The sequence below is a fragment of the Mustelus asterias genome, chromosome 7 (genome assembly GCF_964213995.1).
Source record: "Mustelus asterias chromosome 7, sMusAst1.hap1.1, whole genome shotgun sequence".
NCBI lineage: Eukaryota > Metazoa > Chordata > Chondrichthyes > Carcharhiniformes > Triakidae > Mustelus > Mustelus asterias.
In genome coordinates, this window is record NC_135807.1 from 60,982,406 (window position 1) to 61,006,385 (window position 23,980).

The window sequence follows — 23,980 nt, forward strand, 5'->3', positions numbered from 1 at the left end:
CCCCCCCTCATTCTTCTAAATTCCAATGAGTATAGTCCCAGTCCACTCAGTCTCTTCTCATAAGCCAACCTTCTCAACTCTGGAATCAATCTAGTGAATCTCCTCTGCACCCCCTCCAATGCCAGTATATCCTTTTGCAAGTAAGGAGACCAAAACTGTACACAGTTCTCATCAGCACCTTGTACAGCTGCAACATAACCTCCCTGTTTTTAAACTCCATCCCTCTAGCAATGAAGGACAACATTCCATTTGCCTTCTTAATTACCTGCTGCACCTGCAAACAAATTTTTTGTGATTCCTGCACAAGGACACCCAGGTCCCTTCGCACAGCAACATGCTGCAATTTTTTACCATTTTAATAATAGTCCATTTTGCTGTTATTCCTACCAAAATGAATGACTTCACATTTACCAACATTGTACTCCATCTGCCAGACCCTTGCCCACTCACTTAAACTATCTATATTCCTTTCTAGACGTTCAGTGTCCTCTGCACACTTTGCTCTACCACTCATCTTAGTGTCATCTGCAAACTTTGACACACTACACTTGGTCCCCAACTCCAAATCATCTATGTAAATGGTAAACAATTGCGGTCCCAACATTGATCCCTGAGGAACATCACTAGTCACTGATCGCCAACCAGAAAAACACCCATTTATCCCTACGCTTTGCTTTCTGTTAGTTAACCAATCCTCTATCCATGCTAATACATTACCTGTAACGCCGTGCACCTTTATCTTATGCAGCAACCTTTTGTGCGGCACCTTGTCGAATGCCTTCTGGAAACATTCACCGGTTCCCCATTATCCACTGTGCTCATAATGTCCTCAGACTTCCAGTAAATTAGTTAAACATGACCTGCCCTTCACAGCATGAACCCATGCTGTGTCTTCCCAATAGGACAATTTCTATCCAGTTTACCTTCTCTCCTGCATTACTTTTATAATTTTAGAATAGTTTGTAATGTAACATGAGCCTCATGCCAAGCAACTTAATCTTAACTGTTTGTTCATCTCCGAGATTGTGGCACCAAACATCACTCTGGGACTTAAATGCATAAACTGGATTGATATTTTAAGTAAGAAGTCTAACAACACCAGGTTGAAGTCCAACCAACCTGGTGTTGTTAGACTTCTTACTGTGTTTACCCCAGTCCAACGCCGGCGTCTCCACATCACTGATATTTTAACACATTGCATTGTTAGAAGTGCCTTCTTGGGATGGGATGTTCAATTGTGATTTCATTCTGCATTCAAGTAGATGTAAAAGATTCCTTGATACCATTCAGAGAGGAGGTGAAGGAAAGTTCCTTTGTTCAATGAACACCCATGAAAAACGGATTCACCCGTTACTTATCTTGCTATTTGTGGGACATTGGCTGTGCACAAATCAGCCACTACATCAGTCTACATACAAACAGATTATTGGTTCTGAGCAATGTTGGAATTTGAAACAGGATGTGAAAAATACTCTGTAAATGCAAGTTAATTCTTTAATTGCTTTGCTGGCATCTGACTTTTGAATTTAAATATCACTTTATTTGTAACCTATAAAAATTCAATCTTTGCGCTAAAGTTTCTACTGAAGTTGTTTTTACTGTGCATTGAGTATAACGTACTTTTGAAATTTGATTATAAATTATTTTGTTTTGTTTAGGTGCAGCAAGTACTGCCAGTCGGAGCTTTGAGGAAACTGCAGAAATCACGTGGAGCTCCAGTGACAGTGATTTGTCGAATGGAGAGGGATTGATGGATAATTCAAGAGTTTTAAAGGAAAGACCTGTCTTGAAAGGCCAAAGTACAGTGAACTTTTACCATAGATACATTTGTCTGCTCAATTCATTAACAGACAGTCAGTCCAGTGAAGGCAAGTAATTTTTTTGTCACGTGCCTGGCAACACCTGGTAGTTAGAAAAAGGTTAACTAAATGTTTGACTGAGTAGCCAGCTATGTAGCAACGATCCTTATATTTTATATGGTCTGAGGTTTTTAGGATAAAACTTGGCAAGTTTAAATGGGAAGAAATTACATTGAAAATAATGTTCAGCACACCCATGTTTTTTTCAATAGATTGAATTCTTAAACAAACTTTGTTGACAGTGAGCGTAAAGCAGTCCAAAATATGACAATGTAACGGATTCATTCATGCAATGAAAGTCTGTACCTTGTACAGAATAAAAACCAAAATACGTGATCCAATACAAAATAGATTACCTATCACATCAGTCTCATCTCATCAAACATCAACCAAAAGTAAAAACCAAGGTGAACCTGGTACAGGAGCTCACTGGAACCTGATAGTCATAGAATCGTACAATGCAGAAAAGGCCCTTCAGCTCATAGAGTCTGCACCGACAATAACTACCACTAAAGCCGCACTCATTCCATTTTCCACCACTTGTCCCCCTTGAATGTTATGATATTTCAAGTGCTCATCCAAATACTTTTTAAACATTGTAAAATTTCCGGCCTCCACACCCTCCCCACCCAGTGCGTTCCGGACTCTCTCCACCCTCTGAGAGATTTTTTTTTCTTAAATTCCCTCTGAATCTCCAGCCCTCGCCCTAAAACTATGCCCCCTCGTGATTGACCCCTGAACCAAGGGAAACAGCTGCTTCCTATTCACCCTGTCTATACAGCTCATAATGTTATGTACCTCAATCATGTCCCCCCTCAGCCTTCACTGCTCTAAAGAAAATAAGAGATCTCCCACTCCACCTGACGAAGGAGCAGCACGCTCCGAAAGCTAATGCCGTTTGCTACCAAATAAACCTGTTGGACTTTAACCTGGTGTTGTTAGACTTCTTACTAAAGAAAATAATCCAGGCCTATCCAGTCTCCCCTTGTAGCTCAAATGCTCCATCCCGGTAACATCCTGGTGAATCTCCTCTGTACCCCCTCTAGTGCAATCACACCAGAACGCCACACAATACCTTAGCTGTAGCCTAACCAATGTTCTGTACAGCTCCAATATAACCTCCTTGCCCCTATACTTTATGCCATGATTGATAAAAGCAAGTATCTCATATACCTTCTTAACTACCTTATTCACCTGCTTTGCCACCTTCAGGGATCTGGGAATAAGTACCCAAGGTCCATCTGTCCCTCTGAGCTTCCTCATGTCCTGCCATTCATTAAATACTCCCTTGTCTTGTTGCTTCCAAAGTGCATTAGCTCGTACCAATCAGGGTTAAGTACCATCTGCCCCCCGCTCTGCCATTTGACCAACCCATCTATATCTTCCTGTAACCTACAACTTCACTATTAACCATCATACCAATCTTGCTGTCATCTGCAAACTTGCTTATCATTCCCCCCACATTCTTATTTATATAATTTATGTATATAACAAACAATAAGGGACCCGGCACTGAACATTGTGGCACACTACTGGACACCGGCCTCCAGTCACTCAAACAGTCTTTTACCACCACCCTGTGTGTCCTCTTGCTAAGCCCATTTCGGATCCATCTTACCAAGTTTCCGTGAATTCTACCTGCTTTCAACCTTCCTGATCAGTCTTCCATGTGGGACCTTGTCAAAGGTTTTGTTAAAATCTATATAAACTATATGAACTGCAGTTCCCTCATCCAAACACTCGATCACATTTTCGAAAAGTTCTATCAAATCGTGGGGGAAGTCCAGCCAGAATACTTTGCTTACAAATGTGGCCCTAGTCTGCTGTGCTGCAGAATACTGCTCTGCCTGATGGCCCTGCAGCTGCCTAACTAAAATTGTGGATGTGCATGAAGATGCGATCAAGGACGCTAAAGTGCACACCAACTGAGGGGCTCCTGGTACTATCGCACATCGGCCTGTTTGCCATTTACTGCAATACCATTGTGCTTATTGAGTTCAAAAGGCCATGAGAAACACATGCATTCTTATCCATAAAGGTTTGAAAAATCCACCAAGAAAGCACTTTAAATCTTGCAGCCATTCTTAGGAGCAGCAGCTAATATTTATGCGGCTGGTACACTATTTCTTGCCACCATACTGGAATGGGAAGTCGGTGACACTATTGTCATTGCTGTGTGCCTGGAATAGGAATGTGGCACCTATTGCTTCCATAGGCGCATCTGTGGTGCCACTGATGTGATTGTTCTGCGCCTATTGTTTGCTGAATGCTCACCACCCACTTCGTCACCCCATTCGCCACCCCTCGGCGCTTCACTGGCCGTCTCCACTCCACTCCAACAGTTTGTGTGAAATTCTTGCTTTTTGGACAAACGTAGTGCATAAATAGATTTCACTTGAGTTATTTTGTTGATTGGATATATAAATTAGGAAAACTAAAGAAAGATCCTGCTTTTAGACAATTCCAGGTTTTATCAGCTCACTAAAGAAACACTCAAACCAAACGAATCACTGAGTCAAGTGGTCTTCTTGCCCTAATAAAAGCAAATTACTGCAGATGCTGGAATCTGAAACCAAATGAGAAAACGCTGGGAAATCTCAGCAGATCTGGCAGCATCTGTAAGGAGAGAAAGGAGCTGACGTTTCGAGTCCAGATGACCCTTTGTCAAAACTAAAAGGCATAGAAAGTGGGAGATATTTATACTGCAGGGGGAGGAAATGAAAGATGAGTCATAGCCATAGAAACCAGGGGAAAAGACTGCTAATAGCTGTCCACAGAGAGAATAAAGGGCGTGAATGGCCAAACGGCAGAGAAGCTGTAAGTTGTGACAGATGGAGATGTTGGAGGAGGGGGGGAATGGAACAGAGGTAGAATGTAGAAGATGGAAAGCGGGGGGGGGGGGGGGGGGGGGGGGGGGGGGGTGAAGAAAGACCATAAATAAATAAAAGGTAGAGAACAGTTAAAAAAATTAAATAAAATAGAATGAAAACAAAGAGGGCCGAGGTGAGGTAGAGCAAATCATCTGAAGTTGTTGAATTCGATGTTGAGACTGGAAGGTTGTAAAGTGCTCAGCCGGAAGATGAGATGCTGTTCCTCCAGTTTGCGTTGAGCTTCACTGGAACATTGCAGCAAGCCAAGGACAGACATGTGGGCATGAGAGCAGGATCGTGTGTTAAAATGGCAAGCAACCGGAAGGTCAGGGTCCTGATTGCGCACAGACCAAAAGCGCTCAGCAAAGCGATCACCCAGTCTACGCTTGGTCTCTCTGATATAGAGGAGGCCACATTGAGAGCAGTGAATGCAATAGACCAAATTGAAAGAGGTGCAAGTGAAACGCTGCTTAAGTTGAAATGAATGTTTTGGACCTTGGATGGTGAGCATAGTTTCCATGGCTATGACTCATCTTTCATTCCCTCCCCCTGCAGTATAAAAATCTCCCACTTTCTGTGCCTTTTAGCTTTGACAAAGGGTCATCTGAACTCGAAACATCAGCTCTTTTCTCTCCTTACAGATGCTTACAAATTGAGGTGTTATTTTTGCAGCCTAAGCTGCTAGCTCGGTGCTTAATTGCCTGAAAGCCATTGGCAGTATGCCTGCAATGTTTGATGTATGATGCTGGTATGCTATTTCTTGCTACCATACTGGAACAGGAAATCAATGACACTGTTGTCATTGCTGTGTGCCTGGAATAGGAAGTTGGCACCTACTGCTTCCGTCAGCACATGTGTGGTGCCAGTGATGTGATTGTTGTGTGCCCATTGTTTTCTGAATGCTCACCACCCACTTAGTCACCCTGCTTGCTGACCCTCAGCGCTCCACTTAAAACACATCCTCCTGTCGTGTTTGGATGGTTCTAACTTGGGTTTGCATCGGGAAACCACATTGGCGATCTAGAAGGGAGGTTTGGTAGAGGGTAAGTTGTTCCTAGTTCACAAATTCTCAAACGAAAATGCAGTCTTCAGCCATTTTTAAAAAAGAAATGCATTGTTTTCCAGATATTTAAAATTTGTATCTTTACTTCATGATAGCTCAATATTATATACACCTATCTATAAATAACATGGTTCTGCTTTTATTTCTGGGAGATGTATTTATGGTTGGTCTGTTTTCATATATTTGAAATCTTCTTGCCTTAAGTATCATCACTGCCATAAGTAGTGAGGCGCTAAAAAAGACAAGGGTGGTTTCTGGCCAAATAAGTGACTGCAGTATGTCCTGTGAAGTTACTGAGGGGAAGCGAGGAAGGATTTTGAGGGAAAAGAAATTCTAAAATAACTGCCGCTGTTGTTTCATTTTCTTACTTTTGCTCTGGTAACTGTACAACATAGCTGTCTGGATTGTGCAGACTAATTGAGAAGCGTAAAACAACACTAGTAAACATTTCATATTCTCTTCACCAGCCAACTCCTAAAAGCTGTAGGTGAATTGCAATCCCGACCCAGGTCACAATTTAGAATTAATATTTGTAGACTTTAAAATGTCCTCTAACTATTCTTCATTTTGGGGGCGGCTGAATTCAAAATTAGATTGTTCTCCTTTTTACAGAAGAACTACCTCCCATTGACTGGGACAGTGTGAGTGACAATGAAGATGTAACTTCTGACAAAATGGAATGTTTAGTGGATCCTGACTTTACTGATTCAAATACTTCAACTAGCAATGAAGAACATAACAGAAACTGTGTAACTCAGCAGTCCGAATCTTCAGTGGTGAGTTTGATTCCATTCTGATTCTTCTTATATTTTGTTACTTGCGCATTGTGATTGATTTCCTTCATTGAGAATCAATGTATAGTCTGATTATGAACTGAAGAATCACCATGTGAGATCTTAGTGATGTTTCGGTCTGATGTTGAATTTCAGGTTTGCGAGCAGAATGACTGGCATTTCAATTTATTGTTATTGGTTAGGATGATCTGAATTGAATTAATTTTTGAGGGTTTCTCATTATTGTTACCGTGACTTGTATTATTCTTTGAGAGTCCAACGCTGCTGATTTTATGAATTCAGTAGAAAATGCCAAAACATTATCAGGAGGACTTTATAAGACACTTGAGTGAGTCTGCATTTTATCAGGCCATGTTCAAATTATTGAAACTTTTGTTTTGAAATTACCCTGGCACATCAAAGTAGATTAGCATGAAATGTGAGGCTGAAGCTTTAGTCACAATCTGTTCTGAAAGAAACAGTGCAGCTGCCTCATTTTAATATTTAGAAACATAGAAAAACTACAGCACAAAACAGGCCCTTCGGCCCCACAAGTTGTGCCAAACATATCCCTACCTTCTCGGCCTACCTATAACCTTCCACCCTATTAAGTCCCATGTACTCATCCAGGAGTCTCTTAAAAGACCCTATTGAGTTTCCCTCCACCACCACTGACGGCAGCTGATTCCACTCGCCCACCACCCTCTGTGTGAAAAACGTTCTCCTAACATTTCCCCTGTACCTACTCCCCAGCACCTTAAACCTGTGTCCTCTCGTAGCAGCCATTTCCACCCTGGGAAAAAGCCTCTGAGAGTCCACCCGATCTATGCCTGTCAACATCTTATATACCTCTATTAGGTCTCCTCTCATCCTACGTCTCTCCAAGGAGAAAAGACCGAGCTCCCTCAGCCTATCCTCATAAGGCATGCCACTCAATCCAGGCAACATCCTTGTAAATCTCCTCTGCACCCTTTCAATCTTTTCCACATCCTTACTGTAATGAGGCGACCAGAACTGAGCACAGTACTCCAAGTGGGGTCTGACGAGGGTCTTATATAGCTGCATCGTTATCCCCGGACTCCTAAACTCAATCCCTCGATTGATAAAGGCCAGCACACCATACGCCTTCTTAACCACCTCCTCCACCTGCGGGGCCGATTTTAGAGTCCTATGGACCCGGACCCCAAGGTCCTTCTGATCCTCTACAGTACTAAGAGTCTTTCCCTTTATATTGTACTCCTTCGTCCCATTTGACCTGCCAAAATGGACCACGACGCATTTATCTGGGTTGAAGTCCATCTGCCACTTCTCCGCCCAGTCTTGCATCCTATCTATGTCCCTCTGTAACTTCTGACATCCCTCCAGACTATCCACAACCCCACCAACCTTCGTGTCGTCGGCAAACCTACCAACCCATCCCTCCACTTCCTCATCCAGGTCATTTATGAAAATGACAAACAGCAAGGGTCCCAGAACAGATCCCTGGGGCACACCACTGGTGACTGACCTCCAATTAGAAAAAGACCCATCTATACCCACTCTCTGCCTCCTTTGGGCAAGCCAGTTCTGGATCCACAGGGCAGCAGCCCCTTGGATCCCATGCCCTCTCACTTTTTCTAGAAGCCTTGCATGGGGGACCTTATCGAACGCCTTGCTAAAATCCATATAAACCACATCTACCGCTTTCCCTTCGTCAATGTGTTTAGTCACATTTTTGAAGAACTCCACCAGGCTCGTAAGGCACGATCTGCCTTTGACAAAGCCATGCTGAGTATTCTTGAGCATACTAAACCTCTCTAAATGCACATAAATCTTGTCCCTCAGGATCTTCTCCATCAACTTACCAACCACTGAGGTTAGACTCACCGGTCGGTAATTTCCTGGGCTATCCCTATTCCCCTTCTTGAAAGTAGGAACCACATCAGCAATCCTCCGGCACCTCTCCCATCTCCATCGATGACGCAAAGATCATTGCCAGAGGCTCTGCAATCTCTTCCCTCGCCTCCCACTGTAATCTGGGGTACATCCCATCCGGACCTGGCGACTTATCTATCTTGATGCCATTCAAAGATTCCAGCACAACCTCTTTCTTAAAGTCCACATACTCAATCTTTTCAGTCCATCGCAAGCCCGCAGTACATCCACCCAGGTCCTTCTCCTCTGTGAAAACCGAGGCAAAATACTCATTAAGCACCTCTGCCATTTCTACTGGTTCCGTACAGACTTTTCCACCTTCACCTTTTATAGGCCCTATTCCTTCACGTCTCATCCTTTTACTCTTCAAATATTTATAGAACGCCTTAGGGTTTTCCTTAATTCTACCTGCCAAGGCCCTCTCGTGATCCCTTCTGGCTCTCCTAATTTCCTTCTTTAGTCCCTTCCTACAAGCCGTATACTCATCTAGATCCCTATCTTCGCCGAGCTCTCTGAACCTTTTGTATGCTTTCCTTTTCTTCTCGACTAGGTCCCGCACAGCTTTCGTGCACCACGGTTCCTTTAACCTACCAACACCTCCCTGTCTCCTCGGAACGTTGTCCTGTAGAACTCTAGACAGACATCTGTTAGTGTAGACTTCATGGATTTTCTCGAATTTTAACTGTTGCCGATAAAATAAAAATAAAAGTTTATTTTTTTTAATGGTACCTGTCGCTCATTTAAATTAACTTCAGCCCATTGTGTACTAATCCATTATCTCTGACTGGTGAAAGCATTCCACAGTTTTGTGACTTAATTAACTGGAGGAGAAAATGTGAAAGGCTGCTTTTAAAAATGGCGCTACTAAAAATGCAGCACAAAGGTTCCCCATTTTTGGTAAATTGTTCCAGAAAGTTTTTTGGTGTTAACTACAGAAAATTATACTTCAGGAAATAGTTAGTAGCTTTTGTCTTGTTAATTGTTCTGGGTCCTGGTTGCCATGAGGTGGAGATGTCGGCATTGGATTGGGGTGGATACAGTAAGAAATCTCACAACACCAGGTTAAAGTCCATCAGGTTTATTTGGAATCACGAGCTTTCGGAGCGCTGCCCCTTCATAGTGATTCCATATAAACCTGATGGACTTTAACCTGGTGTTGTGAGACTTCTTACTGTTCTGGGTTCTGATAGTTCAAATAAACATATACAACCTCCTTGTATATAAAACTACTGTTTTGTCGAGAATTTGATTATAATTCTTGTGAATGTAACCTGGCTCGTTCACAGCTTGTGCACCTAAACCTGGTAGGAGAAGGTCTAAAGTTGCTGGAGTTCTTTAGTGAGGTTGGGTCTCCTTTTAGAGATGTAGGATCCTGGGCACACATTTTGAGAGCACTAATGTACTCTTTGGGATTGCTAAAAACAGATGAATGTATATAAAAAGTGCATAAACTCATTAAAACTGTTTAGCAGATTGGAACTGTCAATAGAACTATCAAGTTGACATGGAGGATATGCGGAATGGAGTGAGGGTGCGGGGAATGAAGTGGCATGAGTTGGCATGGATGGGGCATGGGGAGCATGAGGGGTGAGGGCTATAGGGCTGTTTTATGTTTTTGTTTTCATTTTTGATATCTTTGACAAAGTGCCAGAGCACTGAGGCTGGCCTTCTGCCCAGCCTGCTTTTGCACTGGGTATTTCTGAGGCATTTTTTCCCAGTGTGTGTGGAGCCGGGCATTGTCCCGATTCTGCATGAAAATTCAGGCCTGTGTTGTAATTGTTTTTTTGCCATCATGTATATATGCTTCCCTAAAGCAGAAGGAAAAAAACAAAAGGGTGTAAAGTATGTCTTTTTTACTTTACAGACATGCCAAAGTTTTTTCAAGATAGGGATCCCTAGATTAGCATTTCCCAATGTTTGCCTGCTGTGGTACTGTCACAGCTGGAAGGCAACGTTTCTCCATGATAACAGTGGAGATTGCAGAGAGTGATTCTTGGGCCACCTCAAGGAAAACAATTATACAGTTTTCACAAATGCTCCTTATTGTAATTTATCCAGTTTATAATCTATCTTGATCCCAGCAGATAAGTCACCCCTTGCTGATGGTAAAGACAAGGCAGACCTATTAGCACACTGGCCTAAACAGAAACCCTTATGACTAACATGGCAATCATAAACAATAAAAATAAAGTGGCTGGTAACTACTTGGCAATGCCAGCAGCAACAGTATAATAAATTGGGCAATTAAAATCCATGGTAACAAGGAGTTTCCTGCTGTATGTCAGGGAGAAGAGCCAAGTGGAAACCCTGCATTTTCTAAATGCTGCAACAGAAAGTTACACATCACATTGATGTCTTTTTAATCGAATGTATTTTGAAATTTGCACATGATTCATGGCGGTTCGCATGTTTTTATGTTCTCCCCAAACAGCCAGATACAATGAGTTGTAATTTGAGGACTGAGCTAAAAACTGATTTTCATACTTTTATTTTTCTTCGAACTTCTTTTTCTACCACTCTATCCCACTTCGTTCAGTCTTAAGTGGCACCTTGCTGGAATGAGGTACCACAGAATTTTGTCGCTGCTCAAGCAGCTAATCTTTCTATGTAAAATTTGAAGCATGTGCTCAAGTGCAAAAGTGATGTCACAGCCAAATTTCATTCTGTCCTGATCTGAAGTTTGCACATGTATCTAATTTGAAGAATAGCAAAGTTATGCCTAGACTACTCATCTTTCACGTTTTGTTCCGAAGAGGTTGTTAGGTCAAGTGGAAATGCAGCAGAATACATTGACTTGAGTGGAAACCCCTTCAGGTTTGCTTCTTTATTAACCAGGGGAGGCCTTGGTTAATTTCAGACATCTTTGGCTGTTCCATTCGGATAAACTAAATCAGACAAACCAGGGATCAAAATGGAATTTCTCTGCTTTGCGTTACAATCTCTGTAGAGATGGATCACTTTAAAAAGTAAACTTAAGCTGAAATAATAATAATGATACAGGATTTCACATTTTAAGACTTTTACTCTAACAATAGGCTAATACATATTGACTAAACACTTTATTTGTAGGCAGCTTATACTTTAAACAACAATATAGCATATTTCCCTTTTCTTTTAAGCACAACTGAAAATCCACTTCGCAGATATACTTTATACTGTCCTTGAAGTAGAAATTTAATTCTCCTGGAACCAGTCGAAGGTGATTTTGAGCTGTTGAGGGTTTACTTATGTTGTTTTACTTCCTTAAATGGGAACATTTAATCTCAGAACTGTCTTTCACTGTGAGGTTCTTCCCCTGGAGATTCTTCCTCTCGGGCAGGTGAATCTTCCAGCCTTGTTTAACCCTCATCAATTCAATCTGAGTGTGAGCTCTCATCTACATTTCTGCATGGTGAATCACAGCATCTTAGTTCCTAAAGCTGATCTCCTTCGTGGTTTTTGGCGGACAAAGCTTTTCAAGAGTTTTTCCAAGGATATCTTGGACCCTTCCCTTCTCAAATTCTATCGCCACAGCAGTTTGAATCATATTGACCTTGTATCCAGGTAGAAATATTGATTAGTTCAACTATTCTTGAAACCCCAACATGCTCTTATCTTGAAAATAAATGGACTGACTTCGTTCGTAAGTGTGTAGAAGACTGTGTGCCAAAGAAGCAAATCCGTGTGTTTCCCAACCGGAAACCATGGATGAGCAGGGATATCCATTGCTTGCTGAAGTCCAGGTCTGAGGCGTTCAAGTCAGGTGACATTGACCTATACAAGAAAGCCAGATACGATCTAAGAAGATCCATAAAAGATGCCAAAGGACAGAACCGGGCCAAGCTAGAGTCCCAGGCTAGCCACACCGACCCTCGCCGAATATGGCAAGGTCTGCAAGACATAACAGGCTGCAAGATGAAGGCATATAAAATCGCCCGCTCCAACGCACCTCTCCCTGATGAGCTCAATGCATTCTATGCCTGTTTTGAGCAAGAGGCCATTGAGCCTGCCCTCCACCCTGGAAGCCCTGGATGAACCTGTATCTAGGGTCACCATTGCAGATGTCAGAGCAGCTTTCTTGAAGGTCAACCCACGGAAAGCGACTGGCCCGGATGGGGTACCTAGACGAGCACTCAGATCCTGCGTGGATCAGCTGGCGGGGGCATTCACAGACATCTTCAACCTCTCTTTACAACAATTTGAGATCCCTATCTGCTTCAAGAAGCCGACCATCATCCCGGTACCTAAGAAAATCCAAGCAGTGTGCCTTAATGACTATCGACCGGTGGCTCTGACATCCATCATTATGAAGTGCTTTGAAAGGCAAGTCATGGCACAAATCATTTCCAGCCTCCCGGACTACCTGGATCCACTACAGTTTGCCTATCGCCGCAACAGACACACAGTAGACACCATTTCCCTAGCCCTGCACTCAACCCTGCAACACCTAGATAACAAGGACACCTATGTCAGATTCCTATTTATTGACTACAGCTCAGCCTTCAACACCATTATTCCCACGAAACTTCTCCAAACTCTGTGGCCTGGGCCTCGGCACCTCCCTCTGTGACTGGACCCTGAACTTCCTAACTCGCAGCCACAATCAGTAAGGATAGGCAACAACATCTCCTCCATGATCATCCTCAAAACCAGTGCCCCACTAGGCTGTGTTCTCAGCCCCATACTATACTCCTTATACACCGATGACTGTGCGGCCAAATTCCCCATCAATTTGATTTTCAAATTTGCTGACGACCTCAAACAATGACGAGTCAGAGTACAGGAATGAGATAGAGAATCTGGTGAACTGGTGCGGCAACAATAATCTCTCCCTCAATGTCAACAAAACGAAGGAGATTGTCATCGACTTCAGGAAGCGTAAAAGGGGACATACCCCTGTCTACATCAACGGAGACAAAGTAGAAAAGGTCGAGAGCTTCAAGTTTTTAGGTGCCCAGATCACCAACAAACTGTCCTGATTCCCCCATGCCGACACTATAGTTAAGAAAGCCTACTAACGCCTCTACTTTCTCAGAAGACCAAGGAAATTTGGCATGTCAGCTACGACTCTCACCAACTTTTACAGATGCACCATAGAAAGCATTCTTTCTGGTTGTATCACAGCTTGGTATGGCTCCTGCTCTGCCCAAGACCGCAAGGAACTACAAAAGGTTGTGAATGTAGCCCAATCCATCACGCAAACCAGCCTCCCATCCATTGACTCTGTCTACACTTCCTGCTGCCTCAGCAAAGCAGCCAGCCCAATTAAGGACCCCCATGCACCCCGGACATTCTCTCTTCCACCTTCTTCCTTTGGGAAAAAGATACAAAAGTCTGAGGTCACGTACCAAGCGACTCAAGAACAGCTTCTTCCCTGCTGCTATCAGACTTTTGAATGGATCTACCTACCATTAAGTTGATCTTTCTCTACACCCTAGCAATGACTGTAACACTACATTCTGCACTCTCGTTTCCTTCTCTATGAATGGTATGCTTTGTCTGCATAGCATGCAAGAAACAATACTTTTCACTGTATATTCATACATGTGACAATAATAAATCAAATCAAATCAAACTGTTTAAAGCACAACTATTTACAAGGCAGGCATTCTCAACACTTTATGGGAATTTGGAGACCCACAGTCTGTCCACCTTTAGCACACGGGCTTCTGCCAATGTCTCCAAATGTAAAGGCCTTGCACCTTCCCAGTAAAACAATCTGGACACTCTTTAATCCCAAACGATCAAACCACCTGGCTTGCTGTTTGGCCGACTTAATAACTCGTCATGTGGACCCCTTTCATTTTACCATAAAGTAAAGACACAGTCCAAAACATAACCGTTTATAAAATCTCATAATTATAACATTCATTCTTTCAGTCAACCAACTGAACTATCTCCGGTATTAAAGGTAATTTTTTTCAAACAGTACTGCAGTCCAGTACATTTATTCAAATTCTTTGTAATATGCAAATAAGTATTATATAATATATAAAATATTCATAGCCATTGGGAAACTTTGCAATTTAAAATGTACTTATGCAATGTGTTACTGTGGCCACTGGGTGGCTGTAAACATCATGCAAGCTCTGTATTGACACTTGAAGTAAAATAACTACTGGTGCTCCATTTTACTAGAGCGGCGATGTTCTGGGGAGAAGTTTAAATTAAGGGTTACAATTTAAGTGTCCTTGAAGTTCCTCAAACCAAAAAGACAAACTCTCCTTCCTCACGCCATGCTCTAAAGAACTAGTTCTGAAAATGAGAAGAAAATAAGATAGAATAATGGCTCAACATCAAAGCTTTGTCTGAAACCCTGCCCAACTTAAACATTAAGTAATGTGGTCAGAACCTCCATCCTCTCTTCCCCATCCTGTCCCAGACCAGCCAAACCGAATGGAAAGGGCAACAATAGGTTGGCAAAGTCTATTATGAAAATATATTATGAAAATAAAACATACATACATATAAGTTGACATTGTTTTAAAGCCTCTAATTTTCTTAAGAAAACATCATGTCTTGCAATCACGTCTTTCAATCACAGTTTTTTCAGCATGCATAAATTCTAATTAGCTGATTTTTTTAAGAAGTCTTTTACTCAGCTGATTTATTTTCAGATACAAAGCCTTGAATTTATTGTAGGTTTGAACTCATCGTTGTTCCTCTGTCCTTGATATGTCACATGTTTAATACTTTGCCAAAAGGATTCAGTGGACTAGAGTACCAGTGCTTGTGGAATTAGATATCTCTGTCAGCGTTCAAAAATTATCTCATACATGTGGTAATTACATTACAGACATGGACCACTGATCTCTTCTTCCCACCCCCCACCCCTCCCGAACCTTATATACTTGGCTAAACAAATGTTGTTATTCCCTTAGAAACAAAATGTGAAACCACCACGCTTAGTCCTCCTATGATATGCTTTTAATTATCAGCTGGACAGCACTGTTAGGACTTTCATTAGATTTGTAAAGGCAAATCCAAAATATATTAAAATTTTATTATGCCAGTCCTTTCACTACCAGACAGGAAATTATTGATGCTATGTTCAAAGAGAAGTTTTGTGTGAACTTTTTACTTTAGTGAAATCTTTTTCGCATGGTTTGAGAATTAATTCCCTGCATCGAATAAATATTTGGAAGCTAAATGCTAATGTTTTTCAGTTTTGAAAGACCCGGAAGGCTTGTTATCACCCACAAACCTTTTATCTTATGACCTCCATTAGGGGGCATTGTAACTTCACAGGCCAAGTAACGTACTGTATAGCATGTCCAGTGCCACAAGCAGAACGACTATGGTTTGTTCCAGAAACTTTGTGACAATTTTATTTTGTTAAAGGATAATTCAGCCTAGTTATGGGGTATGGGAGGAATGCTACATTTCAATTTGAGTTCTATCAGTCAGAGTGATGGCCATACTTGCTGGCTGTTTTTAAAAGAGGTTTTGTTTTGAAGGATACAAATGTAGACTTCACAAGATGTTTAAATGTATTTGTGAGATTTGGTTGAAGTTGATAACTTTATTGTTAAGTGACAAACTTGTATTTGTCGTACTGTTTGGCTGCAGAATGTGCAACGTGTGTCCAGTTTATTATTTTGAATTGTGCCAGTTTTTTTTTGGCTTTCTTTTAATGACAGGGGTTCACATTACCTGTATTTAAATATTGTTTAACTAAGGAGTGGTGCTAGCTGTGGCATGAGGGTTAGACAATCCTACAATTACTTTTGTGCAAGGTACAGGAAGGAAACAAACTGTAAAAATAAAGTTCAAAAGTAAGATGATATAAAATCAAAACTTTAATGAAACGAAGAGGCAATCTTTTGAGTTAATTGATAGCCCTGTGTTCATTTGTTCAAACTAGGAAGAAAATAATGCCTCTCCCTGGAATAGTCTGTGATTTTTCTTGGATGGCAAGTTTATGACTTCAATCTTATTGGTGAACATGTCCCCCACACTTGAGGCCTTACCCAACTCTTTTTTTAATTCATTTATGGGATGCGGGTGTTGCTGACTAGTCAGCATTTATTACCCATCAATAAAAGCAAAATACTGCGGATGCTGGAATCTGAAACAAAAACAGAAAATGCTGGAAAATCTCAGCAGGTTTGACAGCATCTGTGGGGAGAGAATAGAGCCGATGTTTCGAGTCTAGATGATCTTTTGTCAAAGCTCACCCATCCCTTCAGAAAGTGATGGTGAGTTGCCTTCTTGAACTGCCACGGTCCATGAGGTGTAGGTGCACCCACAGTGCTGTTACGGAGGGAATTCCAGGATTTTGACCCAGCCACAGTGAAGGAACGGCAATATATTTCCAGATCTGGTGGTGAGTGACAAAGAAGGGACCCTCCAGGTGGTGGTGTTCCCAGGTATCTGCTGCCCTTGTCCGTCTAGATCATAGTGGTTGTGAGTTTGGAAGGTGCTATCTAAGGAACCTTGATGAGTTCCTGCAGTGTACCTTGTAGTTGGTACACATGGCTGCCACTGTTCATCGGTGATGGAGGGATTTAATGTTTGTGGAAGGGGTAGCAATCTAGCGGGCTGCTGAATGGTGTCGAGTTTCTTCAGTGTTGTTGGAGCTGCATTCATGCAGAACTTGTTAGTCCTTTTGGCTACAAAATTGTCAGCAGAGACTCTGATTCTTGAAAATGCTAAACTGAGTTATTAACATGCAAGTTTTATAGATATTTAATTGCCATTCTGCCTGTTGAATTATTAGTCAATAAACACAGAGTTGCTCTGACTTCTGAATAACAACATTATAAGTGCCTTCAAAAGCATATTAATATTTTTACACATAGTCACAACGGCAATTCTTCCCACTTCTCATTGGTCCTTAAATTATATATATAAAAATTCAGTCTTACTTCTGATGTCCTTCCCAGATGTCTGAGGTTCCTATAACATCCATTTTGGATGGTGTATGACATAGAAGGAAAAATGATGATAGTGCTATTTCCAAACACCCACTGCCCTTGCCCTTCTAGATTATGTAGGTCGCAGGTTTGGAGGGTGTTTTTGAAGCATCAGCAAGTTGCTTCAGTGCATCCTATGCACGATAAACTCTGCAGCCACAATAAATTTTAAAGTTTTATTTATTAGTGTCACAAGTAGGCTTATATCAGCACTTCAATGAAGTTACTGTGAAAATCCCCCAGTCGCCACACTCCAATGCCTGTTCAGGTACACTGAGGGAGAATTTAGCATGGCCAATGCACCTAATCAGCATGTCTTTCAGGCTGTGGGAGGAAACCAGAGCACCCGGAGGAAACCCATGCAGACATGGAGAGACCGTGCAGACTCCACAGACAGTGACCCAAGGCCGGAATTGAACCTGGGTCCCTCGAGCTGTGAGGCAGCAGCGCTAACCACTATGCCACCATGCTGCCCCATATGTGGGTGATAGAGGGAGTGAATGCTTGAGGTGATTGTGGGTTACCAATCAAGTGTCTGGATTGTCCTGAGCTTCCTCAATGATGTAGCTACACCACTCCACGCAAGTGGAGGGTACTCTACCATAATCCTGACTTGTACCAGTGGACCCTTTTTTATCTCTCCCTTTTAACCTTAAACCTATGCCCTCTAGTTTTAGACTCCCCTACCTTTGGGAAAAGATGTTGACTATCTGCCTTATCTATGCCCTTCATTATTTTATTGACCTCTATAACCTCCATAAAGCCTCCATAAAGTCTGAGGTCCCGTACCCACCAACTCAAGAACAGCTTCATCCCTGCTGCCGTCAGACTTTTGAATGGACCTACCTTGCATTAAGTTGATCTTTCTCTATACTCTAGCTATGACTGTAACACTACATTCTGCTCTCTCTCGTTTCCTTCTCTATGAATGGTATGCTCTGTATAGCGCGCAAGAAACAGTATTTTTCACTGTATGCTAATACATGTGAAAATAATAAATCAAATCAAATCAAAGATCACACCTAAGCTTCCTATGTGACAGGGAAAAAAGCTGCAGTCTATCCAGCCTCTCCTTTATAACTCAAACCATCAAGTTCCAGTAGGATCCTAGTAAATCTTTTCTACACTCTTTCTAGTTTAATAATATCACTTCTATAATAGGGTGACCAGCACTGTACACAGCATTCCAAGTGTGGCTTTACTAAAGTTTGTACAACTTCAACGAGATGTCTCAACTCCTGTATTCAATGTTCTGACCAATGAAACCAAGCATGCCGAATGCCGCCTTCACCACCCTGTCCACCTGTGACTCCACTTTCAAGGAGCTATGAACCTGTACTCCTTGATCTCTTTGTTCTATAACTCTAAAATGCATCACCTCACACTTATCTAAATTAAACTCCATCAGCCATTCATCGGCCCACTGGCCCAATTGATCAAGATCCTGTTGCAATCTCAGATAACCTTCTTCACTGTCCACCATGCCACCAATCTGGGTGCCATCTCCAAACTTATTAACCATACCTCCTAAATTCTTATCCAAATCATTAATATAATAACAAATAACAGTTGACCCAGCACTGATCCCTCAGGGGCACTGCTGGTCACAGGCCTCCAGTTTGAAAAACAACCCTCTAAAATCACCCTCTTCTGTTGTCAAGCCAATTTTGTATCCAATTGGCTACCTCACCCTGGATCCGTGAGATTTAACCTTATAAGAACATAAGAAATAGGAGCAGGAGTAGGCCATCTAGCCCCTCGAGCCTGCCCCGCCATTCAATAAGATCATGGCTGATCTGACGTGGATCAGTACCACTTACCCGCCTGATCCCCATAACCCTTAATTCCCTTACCGATCAGGAATCCATCCATCCGCGCTTTAAACATATTCAGCGAGGTAGCCTCCACCACCTCAGCGGGCAGAGAATTCCAGAGATTCACCACCCTCTGGGAGAAGAAGTTCCTCCTCAACTCTGTCTTAAACCGACCCCCCTTTATTTTGAGGCTGTGTCCTCTAGTTTTAACTTCCTTACTAAGTGGAAAGAATCTCTCCGCCTCCAACCTATCCAGCCCCCGCATTATCTTATAAGTCTCCATAAGATCCCCCCTCATCCTTCTAAACTCCAACGAGTACAAACCCAATCTCCTCAGCCTCTCCTCATAATCCAAACCCCTCATCTCCGGCATCAACCTGGTGAACCTTCTCTGCACTCCCTCCAATGCCAGTATATCCTTCCTCATATAAGGGGACCAATACTGCACACAGTATTCCAGCTGCGGCCTCACCAATGCCCTGTACAGGTGCATCAAGACATCCCTGCTTTTATATTCTATCCCCTTCGCAATATAGGCCAACATCCCATTTGCCTTCTTGATCACCTGTTGTACCTGCAGACTGGGCTTTTGCGTCTCATGCACAAGGACCCCCAGGTCCCTTTGCACGGTAGCATGTTTTAATTTGTTTCCATTGAGATAGTAATCCCATTTGTTATTATTTCCTCCAAAGTGTATAACCTCGCATTTCTCAACGTTATACTCCATTTGCCATATCCTCGCCCACTCACTCAGCCTGTCCAAATCTCTCTGCAGATCTTCTCCGTCCTCCACATGATTCACTTTTCCACTTATCTTTGTGTCGTCTGCAAACTTCGTTACCCTACACTCCGTCCCCTCCTCCAGATCATCTATATAAATGGTAAACAGTTGCGGCCCGAGTACCGATCCCCGCGGCACGCCACTAGTTACCTTCCTCCAACCGGAAAAACACCCATTTATTCCGACTCTTTGCTTCCTGTCGGATAGCCAGTCCCCAATCCACTTTAACACACTACCCCCAACTCCGTGTGCCCTAATCTTCTTCAGCAGCCTTTTATGGGGCACCTTATCAAACGCCTTTTGGAAATCCAAAAACACCGCATCCACCGGTTCTCCTCCATCAACCGCCCTCGTCACATCTTCATAAAAATCCAACATGTTCGTCAAGCACGACTTTCCCCTCATGAATCCATGCTGCGTCTGATTGATCGAACCATTTCTATCCAGATGCCCTGCTATCTCCTCTTTAATAATGGATTCCAGCATTTTCCCTACTACAGACGTTAAGCTGACCGGCCTATAGTTACCCGCCTTTTGTCTCCTTCCTTTTTTAAACAGCGGCGTAACATTAGCCGTTTTCCAATCAACCGGCACTACCCCAGAATGCAACGAGTTTTGATAAATAATCACTAACGCATCCACTATTACCTCTGACATTTCTTTCAATACCCTGGGATGCATTCCATCCGGACCCGGGGACTTGTCCACCTTCAGTCCCATTAGTCTACCCAGCACTGCCTCTCTGGTAACATTAATTGTATTAAGTATTTCTCCTGCTGCCAACCCTCTATCGTTAATATTTGGCAAACTATTATGCAACAACCTACCATGTGGTACCTTGTCAAAGGCTTTGTTAAAGTCCATGTAGACAACGTCGACTGCACTGCCCTCATCTACCTTCTTGGTTACCCCTTCAAAAAAGTCAATCAAATTGGTGAGACATGATTTTCCACTCAAAGACATGCTGACTGATCCCTAATCAGTCCTTGTGTCTCTAAATGCCTGTAGATCCTGTCTCTCAGAATATCTTCTAACAATTTACCCACTACAGACGTTAGTCTCACTGGTCTGTAGTTCCTAGGCTTTTCCCTGCAGCCTTTCTTAAACAAAAGCTCAATATTTGCTGCCCTCCAATCTTCAGGCACCTCACCTGTGGCTATCGATAATTCAAATATCTCTGCTAGGGGACCTGCAATTTCCTCACTAGCCTCCCACAACGTCCTGGGATAAATTGCATCATGTCCCAGGGATTTAGTTACCTTGACGCACTTCAAAACTTCCAGCACCACCTCCTCTGCAATACGTACAATCCTCAAGACATAGAGTCATAGAGGTTTACAGCATGGAAACAGGCTCTTTGGCCCAACTTGTCCATGCCGCCCTTTTTTTTTAAACCCCTAAGCTAATCCCAATTTCCCGCTTTTGGCCCATATCCCTCTATATCCATCATACCCATGTAACTATCTAAATGCTTTTTAAAAAACAAAATTGTACCCGGCTCTACGACTACCTCTGGCAGCTTGATCCAGACACTCACCGCCTGCTGTGTGAAAAAATTGCCCCTCTGGACCCTTTAGTATCTCTCCCCTCTCACCTTAAACCAATGCCCTCTAGTTTTAGACTCCCCTACCTTTGGGAAAAGACATTGACTATCTACCTTGTCGATGCCCCTCATTATCTTATCGACCTCTGTCTTATAGACATCACTATTTATTTCCCCAAGTTTCCTAACGTCCATGCCTTTCTCAACAGTAAATACTGATGAGAAATATTTATTTAGAATCTCACTCATCTCTTGTGGATTTGCACATAGATGACCTTGTTGATCCCTAAGAGGTCCTACTCTCTCCTTAGTTTCTCTTTTGCCCTTTATGTATTTGTAGAAGCTTTTTGTATTCTCCTTTGTCTTATCTGCCAAAGCAATCTCATGTACCCTTTTTGCCCTCCTGATTTCTCTCTTAACTCCACTACGACGAGCTCTATCCTCAATGTTCCAGGGTACAGATGCTATAGGAAAGAAAGAACAGGAGATAAGAGAGGAGGGGGAGTTGCGTTTTTGATTTGGGAGAACATCGCGGCAGTACTGAAAGGGGATATTTCTGAGAGTTTGCCCACTGAGTCTATATGGGTAGAACTGTTAAATAAGGGAGAGATCACTTTGATAGGATTGAACTACAGGCCCCCAAATAGTCAGCGGCAAATTGAGGAGTTTAAAAAATTTTTTAATTAAAAATTTTTTTTAAAAAGGGCGGCAAGGAATCCACTTGATCCCAGCTGCCTATGCATGTCATATGCCTCCATTTTTTGACCAGGGCCTCAATACTGCAAGTCATCCAGGGTTCCCTACTTCTACCAGCCTTTCCCATCACTCTAAAATGAATGTGCTTACCCTGAAACCTGGTTAACACACTTTTGAAAGCCTCCCACTCACCAAATGTCCCTTTGTCTGCCAACACACTCCCCCAATCAACATTTGAAAGTTCCTGCTTAATACTGTCAATATTGGCCTTGCCCCAATTTAGAATTTTAACTTTTGGGCCAGCCCTATCATTCTTCATAGCTATCTTAAAACTAATGGAATTATGGTCACTGCTCCCAAAGTGATACCTTACTAACACTTCTGTCACCTGTCCTTTCTTATTTCCCAAGAGGAGGTCAAGTTTTGCCCCCACTCTAGTTGGGCCATCCACATACTGAATGAGAAATTCCTCCTGAATACACAATAGATTTTTCTCCATCCAAGCCCCTAATACTATGGCTATCCCAGTCAACGTTGGGAAAGTTAAAGTCCCCTACTATTACCACCCTCTTTTTCTTGGAGCTATCTGTAATCACCTGACATATTAACTCCTCAATTTGCCGCTGACTATTTGGGGGCCTGTAGTTCAATCCTATCAAAGTGATCTCTCCCTTATTTAACAGTTCTACCCATATAGACTCAGTGGGCAAACTCTCAGAAATATCCCCTTTCAGTACTGCCGCGATGTTCTCCCAAATCAAAAACGCAACTCCCCCTCCTCTCTTATCTCCTGTTCTTTCTTTCCTATAGCATCTGTACCCTGGAACATTGAGCTTCCAGTCCTTCCCCTCCCTTAGCCTTGTTTCAGTAATAGCTATAATATCCCAGTCCCATGTACCCATCCAGGCCCTGAATTCACCTGCCTTGCCTGTCAGGCCGCTTGCATTGAAATAAATGCAGATTAATCTAGACTTCCCTTGCTCTCTGTGCTGCTTTCTCAGACTATTTGACCTGTCATATTTTGCACACTTTCCCTGCGTTTTATATCCCTTCACCTTACTGGACCCATTCATTAACTTCAGTTCTTTGCTCTTCACCTCTTTGCTCAAATCTTCAGCCCATGCCTTCCCATTAACCTCTCACCTTCTTACTCTTGTCTCACTTCCATCCCTTCCTCTTACTTTGTTTTTTCCACATCCTTAATGCTCCAACTTGCCTTTCTCCAAGGGGAGGATAGCGCTAGGCTAAAGGCCACCTTATCTGCAATCTGCTTCCATTCCGACCTCCACTCTTTTCCATTTCCCTTAGAAGTTGGGTGTAATTTCAAAATGTAACTTTTTCAAAAATGAGGTAGAATAATTCACTGAGTTCTTTCTCTGTTGTTTATGTCTTCTGCTTTAACAATTGGAATCAGTAGTCATATACTGACAACCTCTGTCTGAAAAAATCTAAACTTTTGAATTTGAAATTTTAAAAATTGATTAAACAGAAATTATTCAAAGTAAAAGAAAAGTATTCTTACAGTCAGGGTGATTGAACGGTACTGATAAATTATGGAAACTTAACTAACACAATTGATATAGGAAAGGGAACTTAGTGGGAGGATGAAAATTTCAAAATTCCCATTAAAGTGACTGAAACATAATGAAGGGTCCCTCCCAAGATTAATGGAGGAAAAGGATGAAATGTTGGTTTCCCAACCTTGCTGGTTTTGGGACCTTGGAAGAGCAACTTGTATCTAAAAAAGAAAAGACTAAACCCAGCATAGAAGTG

General features: G+C 42.3%; 1 protein-coding gene across 5 annotated transcripts in view; it reads left to right on the forward strand.

Moving 5' to 3' along the window:
* The window catches only part of spidr (scaffold protein involved in DNA repair), a 263,453-nt gene that overhangs the window by 19,520 nt on the left and 219,953 nt on the right, over positions 1-23,980 (forward strand). For all 5 annotated transcript variants that reach the window (XM_078216130.1, XM_078216129.1, XM_078216132.1 and 2 more), the window contains exons 4-5: positions 1,659-1,868; positions 6,405-6,568. In XM_078216130.1, the coding sequence (XP_078072256.1) occupies positions 1,659-1,868; positions 6,405-6,568 (374 nt within the window). The remainder of the gene's footprint in view (positions 1-1,658; positions 1,869-6,404; positions 6,569-23,980) is intronic.